We start from the raw sequence: 25,957 nt of genomic DNA, 5'->3' as shown, positions 1-25,957 counted from the left end.
GAGGTCACAACATGTGAACAGGAGGGCAGGCCGGCAACCTCTGAGTGCTTGGAGAGAGGGACAGGATTCCTCCTGTGCGACCCCTCCAGTCTCACTCAGACTCAAGTCTGACTAAGGGGCCAGGTGCTTTGACCAGGGACTCTCCCCTCTCACTTCCCTCCCAGGAGTCACAGATACATGAGTCCTGTTTTACAAATGAAGAAAACAGACCCAACGTGATTAAGATGTTGCCTTCATAGGGGTGGCACCAGGATTCCAAACCGTGGACTCCACTGAGCCCAGTGCCCACTGACATGCACCAGTAACAGTGCAGCTGCCTGTGGTTCTGTCGACTAAACTGCCGGCGGGGGCTGGCTTTCCACCTTCTTCTTTTTTTTTTTTTTTCACTCTTCAAACAGTTTATGACATGAACATGAACTACTGGCTGCATCGTTCTGCTGACAACATGACATGTTTCTATAACTTGAAAAAAGCAATCAGTGGACTGCTCATTGGCAAAATTGAGTCAGTAATTTTTTAGAAAGATTATTTTTCTTCCTTTTACTGCTTCTCATCTGTTCCCCGCAGTAAAAAGGACAAGATGACGATGACTCAGGGAACGCCTCCAGCCTGAAGCAGCACCATGCGAGCTTGGACCGTAGGGTGGGCTTGGAAACCAAGGCAGGGCAGCTTGGGCCCCATGGACACTCCGTCTCGAAGCTGCTTCTCCCCAAGCTACCCCAGAGGCACCGAGCGCCCTCTGCCCCCCAGCAATTCAATTCACTGGCTGTCCTGCTCCTGTCAGTACTGAGAGTTGCATGTTTGACCCTCAGGGGAAAACTCCAGAGACCCTTGGGTGTCCAGCATGCTCTGAGGTCCCTGCTGCTGACCCCTCGCGCTGTCAGCATTCAGAGGCATTCACACAGCACAGCCTCCCAGGCTAACAGCTGTTGTGGAACAGCGGAGCAGCTAGACGTGGCCATTCTGTGGCCCAGTGCTGTAGAGGTCAAAGGGAAAAGCGCAGGGAGCATCTTTGCTTTCAGAAAAAAAAAAAAAAAAAAGCACACTGGTGTACTGGCCTTCTCCTGGTGTCTTAGTGATTGTTCTTTTCTTTCGATTTTTGGTTGTCTTTTTTTTTTTTTTTGAAAGAGAGGCCTTTATGCTTTTTTCCTAATGTTCATGGGTAAACCAATGTAAATGTGTGTATGTTTATAGAGACGGCTTTAAATTGCAATTCTGCAGTAGAGATTGATTTTTTTAAAGACATGGGTAAAAATTGAAGAAAAATTTTAAAAGAACATTTAAACCATCTTGGGCTAAGGGTGGATATGCACCTCCCCAGTGGAAGCCAAACAAAATCTCTCTGCAGATAAACATTTGCAAAAAAGAATTTCCAATCCCAATTTTTGAGTCAGAGATCTTTTATTTCCTTGCAAATTACATATCTGTTTCAGGATTTTTGACTATAAGAAGAATGAATGAAGATGTGTTTCTTACAGATAACTATGAACAAATCAGGAAGGATAATAACTTGTACCCCCCAATTCGAATCCAGAGAAGGGGAAGGCATTAAAAAATAAGAAATGGAAGGAACTTTATTTTTAGTGGTAAATGGTGGGACTATGTATTTTACCTATGGTGAAGTCACCAAGCCCAACACTTTGCACTTGTAGGCAATGTAGTCTTCTAATCTGAATGTGAAGTATTATGTTTTCCTTTGCTTGGTAATGAGGAATATTGGTGCTTTCGTCCCCGTTCTCAAGCTGACTGATTTCTCTTTCTGACGTGTGTTCCTTTAGCACACCTCTACACTGCATGGCTCTGAGATGTCCTATGACTGTTTCATGTGTAAAGTTGCCTCCCCAAAGGAGTCACGTATTCCTTCAGGGCAGTGAGTACTTCTGATTCATCCTTAGCAGCTGCCTTCGCACTACCTTACTAGATATGTTGTAGTTGAATTAATGAACAAAAGAACAAGCAACTTCTGGTGCCTGGTGTGGATCTCAGAGCAGGGTGGAGTGAGCCTGACCAAAGGGTCATCGTGCAACGTCTGTGGCTGACTCCACCTGGCCATGGAGCTTCTCAGCCATGCTCGGTATTCACATGACTTCTAGAGTGACAGCTCAACTAGCAAATAAACAGCTCCATATGGGAAATATTACTCAGCCTTTGTCATCAAGGAGTGAGTCATGGGCCTGAGCTGAATAGAAGATAGAGGAGAAAAGGTATGTGGACTGGGTGGGACTGCGCCCAGCGAGGTGAACTCCCGGCAGCCCCGCCTCTCTTTACCTGCACATCACCTTGCTAGGATGCCTTCGGTTGTGAGGGCCTGTCTAGGAAGAGAAGAGTTGCACCCTGGCAGGCAGCACTGAGCTGTCTCATGCAAAGCTGAGGAAGAAAGAGTGAGCTGCCCAGTGAGCCTGCTGGGGTGGTGGAAGCTGGGCTGGGCTGTGCAGTCTGCAGCCCCCAGCAGCCCTTGGCACCTTTCTACTGCCTGGTGCTCACAAGCTCTCCAGTAACAAAGAGGGACGTGAAGTCAGAGGGGAAGGGAGGTAGCACAGGGCAGTCTTGACTTTGAACAAAGCTGGCTTCCTGAAGTCAGCTGGCCGGGTTTTGAAGCCGATTTTCCAGCAGTGGTCTTTGATGCCAACCCCATTTAGGAATTCTGTATCACCCCCTACCTTCTACCAGATGTCTCTGAGCTCACCTTCGGTGATAATCATGCAATCCCCGTCGTCCCCACGTCCACACTGCCCCATTCTGTCCCACCCCGGGTTCCGTGGTGCTGTCGGCTCCCCAGCGAGCCGGGAAGGGAGAGGCCAGCTCTGCTGGGGCTCCTGCTGCCCTGACTCTGCACTGCCCTTCCCTGGCAGGTCTGAGGCGCCACTGGAGGAGCCACATGGCCCTGAAGCAGCAAGGCAGATGCCCTGGACACAGTGGAGGCACAGGGTGCAAGCATCGGCCTGGCCCACAGACTTTTGGAGGGGAAGTGGTATTATTCACTTCAAAAGCATGCCCATGTGTAAAGAGAGAGCCCCTGAACATGAGTAAGCAAAAGTCCCAGCGAAGAGATTAAACAAGCAGAATGCTGGCCTGAGAGGAGGCGCTTACTCACGCTCTGTCTAGGAAGCAAAGCCAGGCCCAGCACGCTCACTGCTGTCTGTCCTCTCACACAGAGGGATTTTGAATCCAAGCCAGCAACCTGTCCTTTCTCCAATGTCCCCTGCTCAGGAGTCAGGACTCAGCAAGTCCCACCCCAGCCACATTCAGGTCCAGTTCCAGGATTCAGGACACAGTGAGGCCCACCCGAGCCACATCCAGGTCCAGTTCCAGGACTCAGGGTTCAGTGAGGCCCACCCCAGCCACATGCACGTCCAGTTCCAGGACTCAGGACTCAGTGAGGCCCACCCCAGCCACATGCAGGTCCAGTTCCAGGACTCAGGACTCAGCGAGGCCCACCCCAGCCACATGCACGTCCAGTTCCAGGATTCAGGACACAGTGAGGCCCACCCCAGCCATATCCAGGTTCAGTTCCAGGTAAATCATCTGCTTTCCTCCATCCAAGAGCCTTGTTCCCTGTGTGTCCCTGTGTTTAAAATGGAAACATTATGAGAAACTGCCTGCCAGGGCAAAGGGCGCTGCCAGGCACACAGTAGGGACTCAAAATGAATTTATTGTATTGAATACATAACAGATCAACAGGTATTGCTTTCTGAAATCTTTTTAGCCCAATTTTGTTTCTTTTAGTCCAATAACAGGTCAAATTCATTTCTGATTTACTAGCCATTCAGTTACCCGTAAAAAATGGAATGTGATTTAAGATTATTAGTTTAAAAATCAATGAAAGTAGAACAGGTATCATTGAAGACACATAGGCAGAAATAGATCGCAATAGTTGCTGCCATGTGAAGCCTCAGTGTCATGCTTCATATTTAGAGAGATCTATGATTTCTGAGGCCCTTTCATGTCCATGATCTCAGTACTGCTCACAACTGCCCTGTGAAATTCACAGAGCTGGTCCCATGTTAATCAGAGTACACTGAGCACTGAGACCCAGTGTGTTGAGATAACTGGCTAGAGATCATCCCATAATGGTTCCATCACAATCTTCACACTGTAGAAGTTTGATGATGTCACTGGAAGCGTATTCCACAGTCCCTCGTGAACTGGTCTTCCTGTGATCAGAAGCATCAGTGAACTCCCAAGAGGGTGGGGACAATCTACAGAGGAGTCTACTTAGTGTATATTTTACAAATCACAAGCTTGGCTTGGGATTCTTTTAATGGCTAGAAGGAGAATCATGGGGTTGGAAGTCCACCAGTTTGGGTACTCTGTTCCCTAACTCAAAATAAAGAGACGTTATTTTCAAGTCTTCTGCTTGTTAACTTAATTAGAGATACGTTAGTTTGCAGCTGTGTTGGGCATGCCACAGCTTGGCATGTTTAGTCCAGAAGGCATATTATAATGAACATGGCAGATTGTCAGAAATTCAAAAGGACTTTTTGAGTATCACATGTGCATTTTCAAGTTCCAATATAGATTCAAATTCAGTTTGACAGGTATCTTTGGATGCCTATCAGCTAAGAACTATTTATTAGTTGTGAAATAAAATAGGGTAAAATAAGGAACAACTGAGGAAAAAACATAAAATTTGTTATGTGAATTAAATTTTGGATAATTTTTTAGCATAAAGTAATACATGGTCACTATGGAAAATTTAAAAAACACAAAAACTATGTAGAGTAAATAAGAAAAACACCCAGAAATTTACCATTCAGAAAAGGTCATTGTTAACAACATGGTGTATCTTCCTCCTGTCATGCTTCTGTGCATTTGAGCACATTTGAGATGTGTATACATGTTCATTTTGAGATTTTAGTATAGCAAAAGAAATGACCAATCCTGATTCAATGAAACCTCTGGCAAACTTGCTATATTTTCCTTACATATTTTTAAGTTCATCCTATAAATGAACTATCTATCCATCTTATTTAAGATTTTCTTAAATCTTTCAGCAAGAAAGCGGGAAAAAAAAAATCCTCCTCTGGCCTTTAAAGCCTAATTAAATATATGACCAAGCTAGAAATATTTTATAATGACCAACCAGAAAGTGGTGAGGACTGTCACTCTTCCCATACAGCCTGCCTCTTCCTCTGTCTCCCTCAGGCACATGGAAACCAGAAAGGCAGAGAAACCCAGGATAAGTCATCCAAGACTTTGGTCACATGGCCATCCATTGCTTTCACAACAAAAATATAAATGCAACGTGTGTGTGCATTTCATACCAGTAGGTCCAATAAGCTATCTATATATACACATATGTGTACACACACACACACATCTGTACAAATACTCCCCAGCTTACTACAGTTTGACTTACGATTTTTTGACTTTACAATGGTGTGAAAGCAATGCACATTCAATGGAAACCATACTTCTAATGTTGAATTTTTTATCTTTTCTCGGGTTAGTTGATGTCTGATATGTTACTTTCTTGCGATGCCAGGCAATGGCTGGGAGCCACAGCTTCCAGTCAGCCATGCAATCAAGAGGCTAAACAGCAGATACTATACAGTGGATTGTGTCACCAGCATTTTGGGGATATTGTGTTTTGTGTTTTTGAATCATATCATGTCTACAAAATGCCATTTTCGACTGCTATTTTCAATTTAGGGTGGGTTTATTAGGACATAACCCTGTGGAAAGTTGAGGACCATCTGTATATCTGGTAGGGAAAGATGGATAACAAATTCATAGGCAAATAATAATTTCATGATTATTATTAAGTTATTCCTACTTAATAATAAGTAGTGATCACTGCCAGGGAGGAGAGAATGCAGGATAATGTGACAGAATGTAATGGTGGGTACTTAAGCTAATGTAGTTGCAGAACAGGCTTTTCTAGAGGGTAGGCCTTTAAGGCCTTACCTCGAAGATGCAAAGGAAGCAAATATGCGAAGATCTGGGCTAGGGATGGAAACAGAGACAACTTCGAGGCCAAGGGGAGAGATTGACAAGAGCCCAGCTCATACCTCAGCAGCCTTTAATGCATAGCTGAGAAAACAACAAATTAAAACAATTATACTTTTACTTAGACAATTCTAAGTATCTAAGTGGATTTGGGCAAATCTGGAGAAACTTGTTCTAATACTGTGTCTTAATAAGTAGTATAGATTTGCCCAGGCTTGTGGGCAGAGAGGTATACACCCCCATAATAGCAGAGGAAGGCCATAGGGCCTACCCTACAAAACCAAAGGCATTTAAAAACTTCAAGGAGGCAGATTGCTTTTATTTTCAGTTAAAATAAAGTGAGGATTTTCTTAAGAAAAATAATAATGAGACCACTGGCCCGCCCTAGATATCCAACAAGAATGCACAGATAACTTCCTATATCCACTTTCTTGAACCTGCCCCTGACAGCCAAGTGGAGCACAACAACAGAGCTGAACCTCAAAACTACTGTGCTGTGACATAAGGCTTGCTCAAGAGGACAGTGTGGTGTGAGTCCATCTATGTTCTAAAGCAAGCAAAGCTATTCTGTAGTGAAAATGGATCAGGACACTGTTGCCTCTGGTGTATGGGGGCAGGGATCGACTGAGAGGGGCATGAGGGATGACAGTTAGGGTTTCGATCATGACAGGAATTCAGATTACTCCAGCACGTGCATTTGTTAAAGCTCATCAAATGCTACACTTAAGATTAATCCTCTCACAGTTTGTGGATGTTACCTTAAAAACAACAATGATGACTGCAAACTAATATTGAACTCTGGTTAGTGATATGCCAATGTGAAGTATAGTGATATCTCTACTTTACTTTAAAATGCATCCAAAAGCAGACTAGAGGACCACATCTGACAGAGAGATAAATAGATATGTGATAAGGTGAATGTAGTAAAATGCTAACATAAGGATGTTTTCGGTACAATTCTTTCAGCTTTTCTATACATTTATAAATCTTCATAATAAAATTTTAGGACAAAAAGTTCGTGCTTTGAAGCCCTAAGTTATAGGGCCTGCTGCTCTTGATGCAGTAGAATTTGTCTTCACATTTGCAAAGGGTAGGGCAAACCACTAGCATTTTGTATGGAACTTGATGCAAACACTTTTAATTATCTGGTTTTCAAATGTATAGACTTAAAGTAATATCAACTCTTTCTTTGAATAAACTATTAAAATACCTAGTTTTAAATAAATATGTTTATGTAATTCTTAAAGTACTATGTATTCATTTTTCTTTCTTCTTTCTTTTCTGATTTGATAAATATTCTATAAAGTAACTGTGTTTAACGGCCAACATTTGAGTAAGTCCATATGCAGATCCAAGCATCTCAGTTTAGACAATAACTTAAGACAACATAGAGTGTCTGACATCCCCTAACATCAGTCCAGATGCATGTTATGTTATGTTACTGTCGCATTCTCAATAGTTAACTTTAATAAAAGAAAGTCAAAAGCTTATATATTTATTCAATCTTCAAAACATTTCTGGGAGGTTGTCTTAGTTAATTTTATGTTGTTGTACCAATATCACAGACTGGGTAATTTATAAAGAAAATAAATGTATTTAGCTCATGGTTCTGGTGGCCGGGAAGTCCAAGCACATGGCATTGGCATCTGCTTGGCAGCTGGTGAGGGCCTTCATGCTGTGTCAAACTATGGTGGAAGGTCAAGAGAGCATGCATGTGAGGTGGTGGGGAAGAGAAAAAGGGGGTTTAACTCATCCTTTTATCAAGGACCCACTCCCATGATAGCTAACCCACTCTTACATGAATGGCATTAATCCATTCCTTAGGGCACAGCTCTCATGACCTAATTATAATACCTCTTAAAGGTTCCACTTCTCAACACTGTTACATTGGTGATTAAGTTTCCAATAAATGTGCTTTGGAAAACACATTCAAATCATAGCAGAGATCAATGTTATTGTCACCATTTTCATATTTGAGGAAAGCATGGCACAGAAGGGTTGGAGAAGTACTTTAAGGTCACACAATAAGGAAGTGGCTAAACAAAAACCTTATCTTAGATTAATTAAAAACCTCTTGCTCTTTGCAGTTTTGTCTTAAATCTACCTAATTTGTGACTGTAATTTTTAAGTAATTTACTCATATAAGTGGTCTCACATTAAATTTTCTCATTGCTTTATATTTCTAACATGACATATTTGGTATAAGGATGGAACCAAGATAATACCTTGTTTTAATTAGAAAACCTAGACCAAGTCATTCTGATCTTCATCCTAGATTTCACTTAAATGCTGCTGTCTCCTTTAGGGTATGTGACAGGGGAAAGCCTCAGAAGAAACAACCTTATGTGTTTTCTTTTGATACTTTAGTAATTAACCCAGAATAGTATTCAAGATTGACATGCCTTATATTTAATCAAATAGCATACCAACTGCCTTCTTATTCTCAAGAATAGACATGTTGGGTAATTGGGCATTTAAGTTTCTTTGCAATTTTTTCCATTATTAACAAAATTAATGAACAACATTCTGCATAAGGTCTGTTTCCTCAGAATACGTTTCCCAAAGTGGAATCATCATGATGTAGAATTTAAGCATACTTACTTGTTTAAACAAATTGTCCAGTTGCTTCCCAAAATGTTTTGTGAATTAAGATTTACATCAAGAATATGTAATGTTGTTATTGTCTCCCAAATACAGGATCTTTTTCTGAATATAAAAGTTACTCATGCTAATTGTAGACAATGAAGAGTCATTATCTTCATTGATAATGAAGTGCTTCTAATACTTGTGTTTTTATTTATTTATTCAAAAAGTGCTAAATAAGCCCTGAAGGGGCCTTCGGGGGGTCATTTGGGGCTTATTTAGCACTTTTTGAATAAATGAATAAAAGCACAAGTACAGTTTTTTTAATACTGTTTTCTATAATAGATGAATCTTAAATGGCATGTTTTCCTTTATTTTACTGACAAACGTTACTTACTCTTTGATTTAATAATAAAAATTCTTTGGTTCAGCTGAGAGAAACTTGCAAGCTGACGCCCTTGATTATGTAAAATGAAAGCAGTGCCTGTTTTCATCCCTCTGCATCCTGAAGAAACTCTTCTGCAACGTGTTCCAGTCCTAGGTTCTAGTTGACCCTGTTCATCTGTTTGGCATGAGGGGCCCAACTAACACTTGCAGCTACCTGGACCACAGCCAAATCTAGTTGGAATGAGAGTTAAGAGGCCATAGTCTGTCAGCTGGGAAAGCAGCTTTTATTCCAAGGTGTGCTACCTGAAAGGCCACATGTTATTGTCACAACCTTGTACCTACATCAGTGCTGACATCTTTAAGGACCTTAGAATTGGGAAATCAGTTTAGCCCTATCTGCATGTGTAGCAGACAACCATACAATTATTCCAACTTGAGGTTGCATTAAGAGCAACCTCATTTCCCCCATACTCCTGGGGAAAAGCAGACCAGAGACACTGGGTCAATCCAGAGTTATGGTTGGAAAAATGATGGAATAATTCTGCCCCTGGTGACAGGAGAGAGGGACTCCATCTTGTCAACTGTCATGGTTCCCATGTGAAGGTTATCGTTATCACTGAAATTGAATGAGAACACAGAAGCGAAGAACAGGGAAATCCCCACAGAGTTAAAGAGGATGTGAAGATTGCTTCATATTTAATGTTTGTGTAAGTGCTTTGGGTTGGTTATGTGCTGTCTGAACATGTGCTCATTTCCATGGCTCATTGCGAGGGCAGATAGTCCGATGATACTCTTTAGAATCATTCCCATGGGGAAGGAACAAAGAAGCCTGTAAAATAGAAATGCACATGTAAAAAGCGTTGAAGAAAGTGCCAGTGTATTGATTTTGGCCATAGTTTGTGCTCTACCACCTGGTTACTGTGATTGCAGAAGTGCCTTTGCAGATGAGGAAGAAACTGGCCAAGGCTCAATCTAACATCCAAAGCCAGAGGCCATATTTCTTCACTCTTAAGATAATTTGGGTTCAAATTATAGTCCCTTTACACACTCTCTGCCTCAAAAGCCCCAAGACTCTGTTTTGTTATGCTTGCCTAAACATGCCTTTCAAAGAGCTAGTTCTGTAAATGCAACTTTATTATAATCCTCTCCTTTGCTTTTAAAAATGGATCACCACGTCCATTTCTATGGTCCAACTTTGTCCCTTAATTTAAAATTTTTTACTGGATTAAGTTTGATGCCTTGAAGCATTAGGGACTCAAGCATACAAGATTGTGTGCTGGTGGTGAGGGAAGTAACTGTGCCTCCACCTGTGCTGGGTGGATCAACAGGGAGTGTGGGTGAGCATAGGGATGTGTGGGTTTCTCACTAGCTGAGAGTGTTTTTAAATGTTGTATTTTGATGTTTGTTACTTTCTGAATATTCTACAGTTAGACCTTTGATTTATTCTTTGATGCATTCATTTGAATAACATTTTTAATCTCCAGCCAGTTAGGTTTTTAATTTACACTCTTGTCGCTGATTTTAGGTGTACAGTGTTGTGTACACTACTGCCCAGTGTATGTTATGTTTGTAAACATTCATTGCACGCACAATGTGACATACTATATTTTTGAGAAGTAAAAAGTTCATTATGTAGTTATTAACTCAACTCTGCAGTTGTATCAGTGAAATACCTTGTGAAATTTATTTTTTGCCTAGTGGAGCTCTTACAGGTTAATCCTGTCTTTGAGATTTTCATAGAATTTTCATCTACCACCCACCCCTTTAAATTTCAACATTTTTTTATTTTGGCATTTTAATGTAATTCCTTGCATTATAGGGACAAGCTTTCTCTTATTATGAATTGCACCTTATATAAACTTAAAAATCTTTTATGACATTTGCTTTGCTGTGTCCTTTGGTGCGAATTTGTATTGCCAGTCACTAAAGCTCACAAAGTTAGTAAGCTTTGTGAACAGATGACCTGGGCAGGAATGGGTGAGTCTCTGTGTGGAGGGAGTGAAGAAACTGCTAGCCTTATTACCTGGACCTTGAAGGACTGTTTTATTTTAGTTTTTCTGCATTTCTCAGTATTTCATGTGATATCTATCTGCTTCTTCCAGTTTGCCAAGGCACGAGTAATAAGCTCACACAGTTGGGCACTTTTGAAGATCATTTTCTCAGCCTCCAGAGGATGTTCAATAACTGTGAGGTTGTCCTTGGGAATTTGGAAATTACCTACGTGCAGAGGAATTACGATCTTTCCTTCTTGAAGGTTGGTGACTGATTTTCCAACACAAATAAAATTGGAGAAAATCTAAGTGGAGAAAGGCCTGGGCAGAATTCCACTTGAAGTGTGTTTATTTTTGCTATGGCAATGACAAGTCTTACAGAGCTACAAATGAGAGTTTTATGAGAAAGCCATTTTACCAGCTAGTGTCAGGTAATAGCTAGAAAAGAATATCAAATAGAAACAGGCTAATCTGGAGTTCCACTGTCATCATAGACACTGACCTTTATCCCTGACCATTGCCTCAGTCATGGTGTGCTGCCATACTAGCTCTGAAAAACTTTTTTTAAAAGCCCTGCTTTGCACCATTTGCCTATTTCCTTTGTGTAAATACTCCTACCATAGCTGATTTCAAGCTACCAAGAGTTTCACCCAGCTGGTCCCAGAATTCTTATTTCACAATAGGCGCTAATGACCCCATAGGAGCCAGCTCTGAAAGCTTCAGAGTTTCACTGAACTTTGGATGGGGTTTACTTAGCCTTCTTCTGTTTTTCTTTTACCTTTCCTTTTTAAATAAGAAATAATGCAAGACAGATACAAAGTAATTCTTTTTAATTTCCATTTTCACTGGAAAGTGTTGAACCCCGTGCCGCATGAGAGCACAGTATTCCAGAACAATGCTTACTGCTCGTTATCACAGGGGTCAAAGGCTAACGTGCAGGGATTGTTGCAGATCGTGGACATGCTGCCTCCTGTGTCCATGACTGCAATCATCTACCTGTTTTACATTTGTTGAGCACTCGTGTGCATTAGCGTTCAACTGGGTGTCCTAGGGCTCCCTGGACCCATTTTAGACCTTGAGTTCTAGAGTTCCTCGAAAGAGAAATCACGCATTTATGTTTTCTCTTCTTAGACCATCCAGGAGGTGGCTGGTTATGTCCTCATCGCCCTCAACACAGTGGAGCGGATTCCTTTGGAAAACCTGCAGATCATCAGAGGAAATATGTACTATGAAAATTCCTACGCCTTAGCAGTCTTATCTAACTATGATGCAAATAAAACCGGACTGAAGGAGCTGCCCATGAGAAATTTACAGGGTGAGAGGCTGGGATGTCAAGGCTGGGGATTTATAAATGCAGAGAGCAGTTCTGATGGCTCCCAGTGAGCTTGTCACTCAATTCCACCTCAGAGAAGACTTTTATTTTTATCCAGTACACGTGCACTGAGTGCCAGCTGTGTGTAAGATACTGCAGGGGAAGTTACTGAGAAGATGGCAGATACTGGAATGGGAAGATTTAAGCGGGGTACCAGTGTTTCCATGGACATGAAAAAATACGGAGAGATAGCAAGAAATCGTAAAGATTCTGAGTAAAAGAGAGTATGACCAGACAAGCTGGGCAGGAATCATGAATCTATATGCATAGGCAGTGAATAAACTGCCGGTCTTATTACCTGGACCTCAAGGATAAAAGACATACAGTAAAAATCAACCCACATTGAGGACAGTCTTGAGAGTCGCACTGCTACACAGAAAGCCGTGTGTAAGTTAAGGATAGAGAATGAGGTGTTCTAGAACTTTGAATTTTTGTGAGCAGGACATGTGAGGTTTCTGTGAAGGATGACAGAAGAGAGGGGAAGTTGATTTTAAAAAACTGGAGACAGCAGTGATTGTGCCTCACTGTGCAGTAGATTTGGGGCCAGTAATGTTAAATCAATAACTTCATTTAATGCCCACAACCTTTCTTCAAAGTAGGCATTGTACAGATGCCCCTTGACTTACGATGGGCTCCTATCTGGCTGGACCCCGCTGAAGGTGAAGGCGTCATTAGGTCAGATTTCAGGGCTAATTGAATGTGTACTGCCTTCACACCATGGCAAAGTCGAAAATCTATGTTAAATCATGGTAAGCCGGAGACTGGCTGTGCTCTGCCATTTTACAAATAAATAAATGGCAGTCAAGTAACTCCCTTGAGGCCCCCAGCTAGTGAATGGAGAGGCCAGCTATGGCCACCAGTCTCTGCCCCAGGGCTCTCAACGCCCCTCCTTTGCCATACAGTTCTGACAGGGAGGCAGTGCTGGTAGGAAAGGGGTGTGATGAAAGGGGTGCCCAGCAGAGGGAGTCATATCGGGAGTGACAGGAGCCCAACAGGGGTGCAGCTTTGGGACCCAAGCCAGCACCTCCGGGCATGGCTCCTCGGTTCACCAACTATAAAATTGTGTGGTTCCCGCACACCCCCTGCTGCTCAGGGCAGCCGCGCACATGCTTGTGCTGTGCGTGCCTCCTGTGAGATGGCCTGGTACACCGGTTCCTACAGTGTGCCTCACACGCTGTCTCGGAGGGAGGCAGCCTGTGCAGGTGCCTGGACCTCGGAGCCAGACCCTCTGGGTTCCTGCCCGGCCCCGTCCCTCAGCAGCCAGACGGCTCCGGAGCGCATTCTCCAATCCCTCCGTGTCTCTGTTTCCTCGTCTTCAAAAATGTGGATGGCATAGCTGCTAAAAAATGGTGACATACTTCCTAGATGGTGCAGAAAATTAAATGACTGTAAGAACAGGCCTCAGCAGCTCCTTCCACTTCCTTGGTATGATTGTTTTTTAAACCAAGGCTGGGATTGTATAGATGCAGATTAATTAATGTGATACCGTTAACAGCTAACCTAGTGCCTGCTGCAGGGTGAGCCTCCGTTACACCTGGGTGCTTGCCTCCTCCGCTAAGCCACCGGGAAGAGGCTCCTGCAGCCTCCCTCACCTGTGCTGGCCCTCCCCTGGCAGTCACTGCCTGGGGTGTGCTGAAGGCCCGGCTCTGACCCTCTGTGCTCTCCTCGCCCGGCCCCCTGCTCTCTCTCAGCCCTTTGGTCTGTTGTCCGAGCTGCCACAGCAGCCTGGACAGCCCTGTTGGTGTTTCCAGCCCTGTCCTGTCCTGAGTTCCATCCACTTGTGCATGGCTTTCTCATGAGTGTTTTCACGGATGGTTCTGCTGTCATCTCCAACCTGATAAACAAAGCACCACGATTCATCCCTCATGACCCCAGGCTTCCTCCCTCAGTTCCTTGCTTCTGCACATCCACTGAAGAAGCCTGTTCCACTGTTTCCCTGCACTGGGTCTCCCGTCTGCAGGAAGCCTTCAGCCCTCACTTCCACACTCCTCTAAGATGTGTGCCCGTCCCCTCCTGGGGAAGCTCATTTTTCTAGCGCCTCCAGGATCTTCAGGAGTGAATCCCTCCTTTCCCATGTTGGTACTCTGTACACACAACATGTCCATTCCCCACCTGGGGCGCTGGGCATTGCTTCATGAATCAAAGGTCGATTTTCTCTCTATTAAAGTCACAGATGGTCATTGCACCATTGTGAGAATGAATGAAGGTAGTGCTTATAAATCAGCCAGCGAGGTACCCAGCCTCACTGTGTCAGGGTCTCCTTGGGCATGAGGTGGTTACAGTGTGTGACATGTCTGTCCCCAAGCCTGTCAGCTCCCAGATTGAAGCCAGTGGATCCAATTCATCCTCGCAAAGCCCACAGCACTTGCACAGTACACATCAGTCGTTCTGTCAATGATCATGTTTAATGTCATCGATGGAACACTCCCCCTTTGTAAAGGCTTGAATGTGTTCATGCCTGACTTTTCCACATCTTCTTAGTTCTTCCTTGGAAACAGCTATACAGTTTCACCATCCTGTGCATCCCTGGAGTCTACATGACTCGGTCATACATTCAGATTCTTCTTGCTTCATGTCACTCTCATATCCTTTTCTCTAATGAAAAGCTCTGCCTGGGCATGCAAGGTGGAGGCTGACCCCTCACCTGGCATCCGGGGCTGTAGCACTCAGGACCTGCCTCCCTGCCCTGCCTACCCCCTCCATCATGCGACCATTCCAGTCCAGCTGATCAGCCCCTCGGGACCCCCAGCTTACCACATGCGTATCTTTTATGCTGTGACCACTGACTAAACCATTCTCTTCCTTCCTTCCCATATTTCTGAATTTCTAATCATTACTCAAAGCCCAATTCGGAGAAAACCCTAGTTCCTCCATGGCACTAACATTAACAATTTTATCTGGCCGCTCCCGGGAAGTCCAGTGGGCTAATCGCGGGACTCTTGTTTGCGCCATGGCATCTCTTAGCAGAATATAAATGTGAAGAGCACATACATCCTTCATGGGAATTTAAAGGAGCTGTAAAGGGTGCTCACCGCATTTCCATTCTCCCGCAGAAATCCTGCATGGCGCCGTGCGGTTCAGCAACAACCCTGCCCTGTGCAACGTGGAGAGCATCCAGTGGCGGGACATAGTCAGCAGTGACTTTCTCAGCAACATGTCGATGGACTTCCAGAACCACCTGGGCAGCTGTAAGTGTCGAATACACACTATCTCTGCCTCCAGCTCCTATGGGGGAGAGCTCTACAGCACTGGGGTGGGGGGAGAGAAGCCATGTTTAGTAAGTCACATTAATCAGAAACAAAAAGTAGTAAGCAAAATATCTGACCACTAGAAGAGCATGTATTTACCACAGACATAGACATCTTTTTTTTGTGGCGGGTGGCAGTGCAGCCCAGCTGGTTGGCAGTGCAGGCCACCTGAGGCAGATCCCCTGCAGGGACAGCAGAGCACTTGTGTCCTAAGAAGAGCTGCTGTTCATGGGGCGGGCAGCACCAGAGTCTCTCCCAGCCTGCCCTGCTGAGACTGGCCAAACTCCTGCATGCTGCTGAGTCTCCAGAGGCTCCCTGGCCCTCCTAAGGCACCAGGGCTGAATCCACCCCCAGCTGAGGGCGTGAACACTGCCACATGGAGTCACACACACAGCTGGGCACTGCCATGGAGAGGAAGTCTGTCCATGTTTCCTTGAATACTGGTGGCCTGGTCCCTGTCCCATTCACCAGCGAGGCAGCCTGTGGGGAAGCCTGGCAGGGAACAAGGCAGAGGTCAGTGTGGCGCCCCGGCTGAAGCCAGCGCTGTTGGGGGACTCTGAGACCCAAGCTCACACTCACCCAGCTCCTCTGGGCTGTACCCGTTCCTGATCGCCCGGCCTTTCTGTTCTTTAGAGTAAGAAGTGATCACCATTTCCTGCTTCTCTGTTTCTCCACAACTGTGCGGTGGATGCCTGTTTGTTTTCTGCCCTCAAAAAAAAAAAAAAATAGGGCTGACGTGAATCTTCAAAATCATCTAGAGGACTTTGGATTTTTGTATGTTTGTTTTATTTTTTATTTTATGGATAGATTGTGATGAAATGCCCATAATACAAGATTTTCCATCTTAACCATTGTAAGTTATAATGCCAATGGCATTATAAATCCACATTGGTGTGTGGCCATCACCACCATCAACACACAGAACTCTTATCTTGCAAAGCTGAAACTCTACCCATTAGACAGTAACTCCCTACTCTCCCTTCCTTCCCAGCCTCTGGCCCTGGCAGGCAACAGTCCACTTGATGTCTCTATGAATTTGACTGCTCTGGGGCTCTCATACAGGTGGAATCATGTAGTATCTGTCCTTTTGTGTCTGGCTTATTTCACCTAGCAAAAGGTCCCAATGGTTTATCTATGCTGTAGCACGTGTTAAGAATATCCTTCCTCTTCATGGCTGAATAATGTTCCATTGTATGTTGACACTACATTTTGTTTGTCCATTCACCCATCTACAGACACTGGGGTTGCTTCCATCTTTTGACTGTTTGAATAATGCTGCTGTGAACACGGGTATTGAGGCTCTTTGTTTTATAGATATATTATTCCACCAGCTACCCATCCTGACACCTACTATGTTTGCAAGAAACTGAAAGGTTTATTTCACATTGCAAAATTTCGTATTATGAGATCAAGGTTAGCATTACCTCAGCTGTCTGGTGGACAACGGGGAGGTTAAATTGTGCACATTTTATTTTTTTTTTAATGAACCTGGAACGGTTATGGGGCAAGTGTTTGCCATGGATCACGTCAGGCAGCCCACAAACAAGAAGCCCACAGGTCTCCATGTTCTAGAAAACAACTGTGGGAAAGACCCACAAAGAAAGTGCTGGAAAGGGGAATGAAGGGTAGGTTCATGCAGTAAAAAGATTCAAATACTACAGGGCTTGGAACTGTAGGCCAATATAGCATTGCTTTAAGAAACAAAAAATAAGACAATAAGAATAAGCCTAGAAAATCAAAAGTCTATAAAGAACTGACATTTCAAGCCAATAAGGGAATAATTCCTTATTCAATAAATTGTCTGGAATGACTTAACTATTAGGGGTGAAAATATCAAAGTGAAAGAACCATAAAGGGTTTTTAAAAAGGAATTAGGTATGTTGGGTTAGTTGCATTGGAGAGTGCAAATTCACCATCGACCTGATACCTGAAATTTCCTCCTTACCATCTAGAGGCAAGTTGGGAATGCTGCCAGGCTCCTGTGGTAAAGGAAGCCCCTCTCTTGACTGGTGCTTTATGGCTACACATTCCTGCTCAGAACGGGTCTCATTTAGTCTTCACCAAAAAAAAATCTCACGAGATGATTTAAGTGTTTTATGGACAAGATGTCTAAGACTCAGAAAAATTTCACGGTGTGCCCAGCTTTTATGTTTATGCTGAAGTTGGGCATTAGAAGTTAGAATGAATGGGTTTACTTGAGAGAAAATTAAAATAAATCCATCACCCACTCCATGTAATATAAATTCCAAATACATATTAAATACGTATAATAAAATATTTTATATATATGTAAGTGCCAGAAGGAAACATAAAGATGAATATTTTGTAATATCAAGTTGAAGAAAAGCCAAAATTTGACATCATAAAACAAAACTTTCATGTAAAATATGGTAATGGCTACCAGGAAAATATTATGCCATGTCTGACTGCCACAAAGAGGGTTAATATCCTTGCTATATCACTCTCTGAAGTCATCTTTAAAAGACTAAGAAAAAGATGAATCTCTTAATAAAAACCTGGCTGAGAACATGGGCAGCCTCTCTCTCTCACTCTCCCTTTCTCTCTTTCTATCACACACACACGCACACACACACACAGACACACACACACAAATGTGGCCAAGAGATAAAGTAAAATGTTATTTCTAGTGTAATAAGAAGGTCAAAGTAAAATAAGAAAGCATCACATCTTCCTTTGCAAAGTATTTGGGTTCCTTTTGCTTTTAAACACCTGGGTCAGCTGGGGTGTGGAGAAACAGAAATTCTCATGTTCTGCTTGTGGGCATATATGTTAATAAAATCAAGCTTGGCAATACTCCTGCAATATGTATCTAAAGCCTCAAAGTATGTATAGCTTTGACCAATGAATATCACATTTAGGAATAAGAGAAAAAGAAATAATAATGAAATTGAAAATCATAAGAGATGTAGAAACATATTCTTATACAAGAATTCCTTGCAGCCTTATTTATAATAAATTTTGTGAACAAATTATATATCTAAAAATAAGAGATTGGTTGAACAAATTATGCAGCAGCCATGCTATTGATGCATATTTATAGGCATGGAAAGCACAGAAGCATATGTAAAAGCATGGAAAAATTACCATGTTTTACCTGGGTTTTTAAGGTTATAACACAATGTACAGTGGGATTCCAATTCCTGTATATACATAGATTTATGTCTGTATTGATTAACTCTGGATGAGTCTCATGTCTTCTTTTTGCTTTCTTCTATTATCCATATTTTATATGATGTGCCTGCATTTCTTTTTTGTAATAGATGGTCAATACTAGAATCATAAACAGATCTTAAGTTTGTTTATTGGCAAATGTTTCCCCTGTTAGAAAAAGATGCATTTTTCTTTTAAACATTTTTATTTTATACAATGATTACATGCTTATAATAGAAATTTGAAAATTATATGTGAGTACAGGGTAAAAAGTAGAAAGAATGGGATTGCACGCTACAGATCTAGCTGCTTTTAGCATGCCTCCGTATGACCTTGCTTTCTCTAGACCTCTGTCGCAGTCTCTCTGCCTCCCTCCTCACAACGTCCATCCCCCGCTGTCACTGTCGTGGTGCCAGCCTCCCCGGCCTTCATGACTCTAAGGACCACCAGTGCGGCATTAGCGCCCTTTGCCCTGGTGGTATCCTGGCTTCACAGTCACATGGGAGATCGATCGTCAGCTTTTCTGTTTGAAATCTAAATTCTTCCTGACTGCAGGGGACCTCAGGACCCATGAACACCTCTAGTTTACTATGTCTTCACAGTAAAAGATATCTGCATGACTGGACTCTTTAACAAATTTGGTGGTTAAGCTGCTCTTTCTATATAGATATAGCACTTCGACCTTCAGACTTCTTAATACTGATAAAAAGAAAACACGACAGAAGAGAGGAAAACCTTTGCAGCTGTAATTTGTAATCGGCCAATTATAAAAATTGCAAAAATTGACCAGATAGCTAAGGTTTTACACAGTCATTAAAGTGATCTGCACTGTTAACATTTCACCCTCTGTGCACCATTCTGTGTTTCTCTCTGGTTTGGAGTCTAGAAGGTTTTATTTACAGGCCATGACTTAACAATCCCAGAACGGCTGACACATGCAGTCACTCAAGACTGGACACAGCAAGGAAGTAGTGGGTCCGTGCCAAAGGCTCAGCCAGACGAGACACTCTAGCTGTGGCGGGAGATGCCAGGGAATGCTCCAAGCCTAAGCAGATTGTAAACAAGGAACCTCAAATTCATGAAAAATTCTCATTTATGTGGCCCGTGTCAGTAATTACTCTCTACCTCAGTTTCCACAGCTGACATGTAAATAAAAGCAGTTCATGGTTCATCTTCTTTTCTTATTAGGGTCTCTTAAGTGATTCTACAAACCAGCCTGCCAAACAATCAGAGAATAAGTTGAAAAGATTGTCTTCATTTATTGCACATGCTTAACTCAGGCCTGGGAAAGGGTGTCATCAGTTTCTCATTCCTTCCCTTTCACTGAGATATGCATCTATTACTTTTACATTTCAGGCCAAAAGTGTGATCCAAGCTGTCCCAATGGGAGCTGCTGGGGTGCAGGAGAGGAGAACTGCCAGAAACGTAAGTCAGTGAACAGCCTCAGACCCATGTGTGACTGCCCCTCTCTTCCTTCACTTACTTAGGTGATTGGATTTGTTTTCCCTTTGAAGACTCCAAAGAGTTATTTTATTACAGGGCCGGATGTGAACCAGTAGGTGAAGGACCGTCTTGCAAATCTCACCGCATGCGGTTAATCCAGGGTGGGCTATTTTGGGCGCTTAAGCCTGTCACAAATAAGTGAACATCAGCAGGGGCTGGGCGCAGTGGCTCACGTCTATAATCCCAGGACTTTGGGAGGCTGAGGTGGTCAGAGCACGAGGTCAGGAGATTAAGACCATCCTGGTTAACGTGGTGAAACTGCATCTCTACTAAAAATACAAAAAATTAGCCAGGTGTGGTGGCGGGTGCCTGTAGTCCCAACTACTCGGGAGGCTGAGGCAGGAGAATGGCGTGAACCTGTGAGGCGGAGCTTGCAGTGAGCCGAGATCGTGCCAATGCACTCCAGCCTGGGCCACACAGCAAGACTCCATCTCAAAACAAGAACAACAACAATAAGTGAACATCAGCAGGTACCCCAGCCCTGTCCTCTGAACACAGCACACTTTCCCAGGAATGGAAGATTTGTCCCTGTTGACAGCAGTCACCAGGTTTCTTGTTTCCTCTCCCTCCCTGGCTTTCTTTGGTACCCACCTACACAGAAGCCTGAGCACGGGTTCTCATGGGGACTTTTCCATGACCCTGCTTTACGATGGAGAGGGCCATTCTCCCCGGTATGGCTATCTGGCTCAGCCGCCAGTGGCCAAGGAACCTGGGGACATGAGCTCAAAAACGGACCCTATGTCCTTAAGCTGAATTGTGGGGTAGCTGTTAGGCCCTTCTAAACACTACTTCCCAGCAGGTATTCTTGTTCTTTGTATGTGCTTCCTGCATTGCCCAAGATGTATCTCATTATTTAGCAGGTCTCAAAGTCTAGACTTGATCTGATGAGTTCTCTTAAGTGATTAAAAATAAATCAGGAGAAAAAAGAGGCAATCAGAAAAGGGCATGGTTTGACTTAGCTTGAATGTGGTTTCGTTGGAAGCAAATGTGTCTTCACTTTTTCGTGAAAAAGTCTGCAAGCGCTCTGCAACGTCCCTGGGAAATGATCCTACCCTCACTCTTCAGCTGACTGGGGACCTTTGCTCTTTTTCAGTGACCAAAATCATCTGTGCCCAGCAGTGCTCTGGGCGCTGCCGTGGCAAGTCCCCCAGTGACTGCTGCCATAACCAGTGTGCCGCGGGCTGCACGGGCCCCCGAGAGAGCGACTGCCTGGTAAGATGCCCCTCTGGCAGCCTCCCTGGAGCAGGCTGTGGCTGCATCCTCCCCACCCACACCAGGACAGAGGACTTCCTGTGGGGAAGCTGTCAATTAGCATTTGTAGTAACAGATAGGATATTGCCCTCTGCCTGGTGACAAAGTATCTTTAGTATCCTGCCTCCACCACTCACTGAGACTTTGGGAAAATGATGGGACCGCCATGCCTCCATTTCCTTACCTGACAGTGATGCATAACAAAGTCTCTCCCAGTTGAATGCTTAAATGATGTGATGCCTGTGATGTCCATCATTAGGACCTGGGCACAGAACAAGCACTAAATACTACATGCAAGTATTTGTCATGAATGTGTCTTGTTGCCAGCAGCACACTCTCTTTATTGTTTGACTTCGGCTATACCTCTAGAGACTTGACACTGTGAGGTCCCTAAGAGATCCATGGAGAGCCACACAGGTCTTGCTGGCTGGAGCTGCGTTAGGGCCTCCTGACACGGATCTCTCGGCTCCTCCACCACTGCTCAGGCACCTCCTGAGCTGCACCCTGCCCTCAAGGGGTCCTGAAGTACTCACTCTCGCCCCATCACTGCAGAAAGTGCCAGCAGAAGCCTTGCTGCCCCAGCAGGCTCTGGGCAGCACTGGAGGGTGCAGGTCAGAAGCGTCTTGGAAGTCCTGGAGATGCCAAGGCTGGTGGATGTGACACCTGGAGTGAGAGCTGGTGTGACGAAGCCCTCCCTAAAACTAAATCCAGAGCACTCTGTGGTTTCAGAGAAGATTCCTAAATTCCAGAGGCTGGACCCAGACCCAGGAATTGTGACTTGGTTGGCCTGGGCTGTTTCTAATGTGAGCCCCAGGGAGAAGACTGTGCGTGGGGTTGATCCTAGGAAAAGCCCCCACCGTATTGGGTCTGGCCCCTTTACAGGGCATTGTTCTAGCAAGGTTTTCTGCCATTCAGCAATACATTATAAAATGTACCCTCGATTGTACTTTATAAGGGAAGCCCAATGTACTTTATAAGGGAAATTAAACATAATTTCACTCCATAGTCACTACTATAATCTGTGAACTCCATCATCTGTACGTTAGTAAAGAGACGTATTTTTATCATAATCCATAAATTATGATAGGTGGGACAGTACACGTAAGAAAAAAATGGACTTTTTAGAGAAGGGTCTTTCTGACTCTGCAGAGGGCGCCAGCTGGGTTTTCTCACAGTAGTTGAACACTAGGCTGTGAAGACGGTAACTTGGGCTTTCTGACGGGAGTCAACGCAGTGCTGCGCTTCCTCCGTGTGTGGAGCTGAGTGTACTTACCTCACTTGCCCAGCGTGTCCTTTCTCCTCCACAGGTCTGCCGCAAATTCCGAGACGAAGCCACGTGCAAGGACACCTGCCCCCCACTCATGCTTTACAACCCCACCACGTACCAGATGGATGTGAACCCCGAGGGCAAATACAGCTTTGGTGCCACCTGCGTGAAGAAGTGTCCCCGTGAGTCCTCCTCTGTGGGCCCTCTGACTGGTCAGGCATCTTTGTCTCGCTCTGTCTCCTGCTGAGCCCTGGAGTATCCCGTCTTGGAGAGTCTTTGGGTGTATGTGTTTGCCTCGCTTTGGGGAGGCGACCATGTGCCCGTCCAGGCACAGAGGCAAGGCTTGCTACTGAGGAGTGGGCAGATGGTGGCCATCTCCACCCATGGGGGCTGCTAAGTGCACAGGGCAGATCTTGGTGGCCAGGCCACCTCACAGGAGAAACACCTGCTGCTCAGCCCTCACCACTCATCCAGCAGCCACAGTCGTGGGTATTCAGTTGTCTGCTGGGCACAAAGCTGTGGGCATGTCACTGTTTAGTGCTTGTGCCGAGCAGGTATTTAATAGACTGAAATCAGAGAGTCTATCAGAAGACCTGCCTTCTTGAGTTGTTAAAATTCTAGTGAAAGTTATGCCTCTTAGTAGTATTGTATTGTAGAGGTTTTGTTTGATTGTTTTGTTTTAATGGTTTGGGTTTGGGTTTGAGTTTTGCTTGTTTGTACTTACATTTGTACTGGTGGCTCCAGGGTTTAGGGAAATTCTGACATAAAATACTTCCTGACAGAGAAAGCAAAACTTTGTCTAATGAAAGAGTTTTAGAAACCAGTCTTGATCTCTAGAAGGGGAGATTAACTGAGAAAAAAAAATTGAAAGAACAATTATGAGGGGGAGATTTTACTCTACCAGATTTGTGTACATGAAAAATTTTACACTCTGTATGAGAAAAAAAAAAACACAAAATAATAAGCCATTATAAGGTAAATGATAAATGAAGCTAAAGAAAAATGTGCCACAGTGATGACACAGATATAGTCTTTGAGATAGGGCTTAATAGAGCTTTAAAATCCATAGGAAAACACTTCAAGCCTGAGATACCAAGAGCAGACGGTTCACAGAAGAATCACCAAGGTCCTATAAATATTTTTGAAGATCTTCTTGGGGAACTTAAAACAAGAACAGGCCAGGCACAGTGGCTCATTGGCTCATGCCTGTAATCCCAGCACTTTGGGAGACCGAGGGGGCCTGATTGCCTGAGGTCAGGAGTTTGGGACCAGCCTGGCCAACAGGGTGAAACCTCATCTCTACTAAAAATACAAAAATTAGCCGGCCGTGATGGCGCACGCCTGTAATCACAGCTGCTCAGGAGGCTGAGGCAGGAGAATTGCTTGAACCCGGGAGGCGGAGGTTGCAGTGAGCTGTGATCACACCACTGCACTCCACCCTGGGTGACAAAGCAAGACTCCATCTCAAACAAACAAAAAAGGAAGACATAGAGCTCCTAAAAATACACAGAAGTCTGCTATTAACACAAATGAATTACTTTAAAGGTGAGAGCAGGTGGAGGAGAGGGCTGAGGTGCCTGCTGGGATGCAGAACAGCTGGCCCCTCAAGGGACCCAGTGTTTCCTGCCATGATGAAACACCTGTATTGTCCACGTTGCGGCCTAGAATGTTATTAAACTCTTGAACGGGATTCCTTTTCTATTTGCAACCTTTCATTCTTTGTTCTTAAATAAAGCCAAAGGAGGATGGAGCCTTTCCATCAGCCCTCGAGAGGAGGACCTGGACCGTCTGTGTGAGGCCCGAGCACCTGGCGCCACCGTCGTCACCTTCCTTTCATGCTCTCTTCCCCAGGTAATTATGTGGTGACAGATCACGGCTCGTGCGTCCGAGCCTGCGGGGCCGACAGCTATGAGATGGAGGAAGACGGCGTCCGCAAGTGTAAGAAGTGCGAAGGGCCTTGCCGCAAAGGTAGGAAGCCTGCCGGTGTGCAGACGACGCTTGTTCTCAGCTGCTGAGGCTGGGCTCTCATGCCACCTCCAGATGAATACATCTTCCTCTTCTCATTAAAAAACAACTATGCATATCATTTCTTTAAAACAGAAGATAAAGCTGTAAAGCCAGGTTAGGCAATGGGAAGGCACTGAAGGTTGTGATGGGGTGGGGGGCTCTGATGAGAACAGTGCACAGAGCCAGCCCCTCAGCAGCTGCCAGGTGCCCAGCCCTGGGGAGAATCCAGGGGATGCAGAGCTGGAAGCAGTCCAGCTCCACGCGGCCCATGGGAAATAATGAGGAGAACGCAAGGTCGGTGTGGGGTGATAGGGATGGCATCTCCTACACCGCCGTGGCCCCAAAGTGTGCTATAGGTCCTGGTGTCCCCCCTTCCCCCGCACCCTCCCCAGCCCCATCAGTGTTCGTTGAGTCAATGATGTGGCAGTGGCGGTTCCTGCGACCGGAATTCCTTCCTGCTTCCCTCTGCCTGTGGATCCCTAGCTATTCTTAATCCACCAAATGTGAACGGAATACACGTCTCTGTTATCTCTGCAGTGTGTAACGGAATAGGTATTGGTGAATTTAAAGACACACTCTCCATAAATGCTACAAATATTAAACACTTCAAAAACTGCACCTCCATCAGTGGCGATCTCCACATCCTGCCGGTGGCATTTAGGGGGTGAGTTACAGGTTCAGTTACTTGTATAGAGAAAAACAAAATCTGCCTTTTTAACTGGTAGAGATTGGTGATCAATCATCACCCTGTTGTTTGTTTCAGTGACTCCTTCACACACACTCCGCCTCTGGACCCACAGGAACTGGATATTCTGAAAACCGTAAAGGAAATCACAGGTTTGGGCTCAATTATCACATGAATATAAATGGGAAATCCGTGTTTGAGAGAGAACTTTTCGACATATTTCCTTCTCCCTTGGAATAAAAACATTTCTTCTGAAATTTTACCATTAATGGCTGATGTTTTGATACTTTTCAAAAGTGCAGTTTCCCCTGCAGGCAAAAGGGGACACGTTAAGGCCAGGCTTGGGTCATTCACTGCGCGTGTGAACACGCTTTCTCCCTCCTGCCCGGCCCCAGCCAGCTGCCTTGGTGGCCCATAACCCCTGCGGGTGGAGGGAGGGGACAGGGGTAGGTGAGGAGCAGCCTAGCCTCGGGCTTTTGAAACTGGACGCCAGAGCCCTGTGGGGCCACGGGCAAGCCTCGGGTCCATGACTGCCGCCTGAGC

The 25,957-nt window shown here is 44.5% G+C and overlaps 1 protein-coding gene across 3 annotated transcripts in view; it reads left to right on the top strand.

Moving 5' to 3' along the window:
- EGFR (epidermal growth factor receptor) overlaps positions 1 to 25,957 on the top strand; it is a 186,929-nt gene that overhangs the window by 112,355 nt on the left and 48,617 nt on the right. For all 3 annotated transcript variants that reach the window (XM_030795770.1, XM_030795771.1, XM_030795772.1), the window contains exons 2-10: positions 11,022 to 11,173; positions 12,042 to 12,225; positions 15,336 to 15,470; positions 20,058 to 20,126; positions 21,298 to 21,416; positions 22,763 to 22,904; positions 24,574 to 24,690; positions 25,267 to 25,393; positions 25,493 to 25,566. In XM_030795770.1, coding sequence (XP_030651630.1) covers positions 11,022 to 11,173; positions 12,042 to 12,225; positions 15,336 to 15,470; positions 20,058 to 20,126; positions 21,298 to 21,416; positions 22,763 to 22,904; positions 24,574 to 24,690; positions 25,267 to 25,393; positions 25,493 to 25,566 — 1,119 coding nt within the window. The remainder of the gene's footprint in view (positions 1 to 11,021; positions 11,174 to 12,041; positions 12,226 to 15,335; positions 15,471 to 20,057; positions 20,127 to 21,297; positions 21,417 to 22,762; positions 22,905 to 24,573; positions 24,691 to 25,266; positions 25,394 to 25,492; positions 25,567 to 25,957) is intronic.

The sequence above is a fragment of the Nomascus leucogenys genome, chromosome 17 (genome assembly GCF_006542625.1).
Source record: "Nomascus leucogenys isolate Asia chromosome 17, Asia_NLE_v1, whole genome shotgun sequence".
NCBI lineage: Eukaryota > Metazoa > Chordata > Mammalia > Primates > Hylobatidae > Nomascus > Nomascus leucogenys.
Note: the sequence above shows the minus strand (reverse complement) of the source record. Positions and strands in the feature narration are given on the sequence as shown.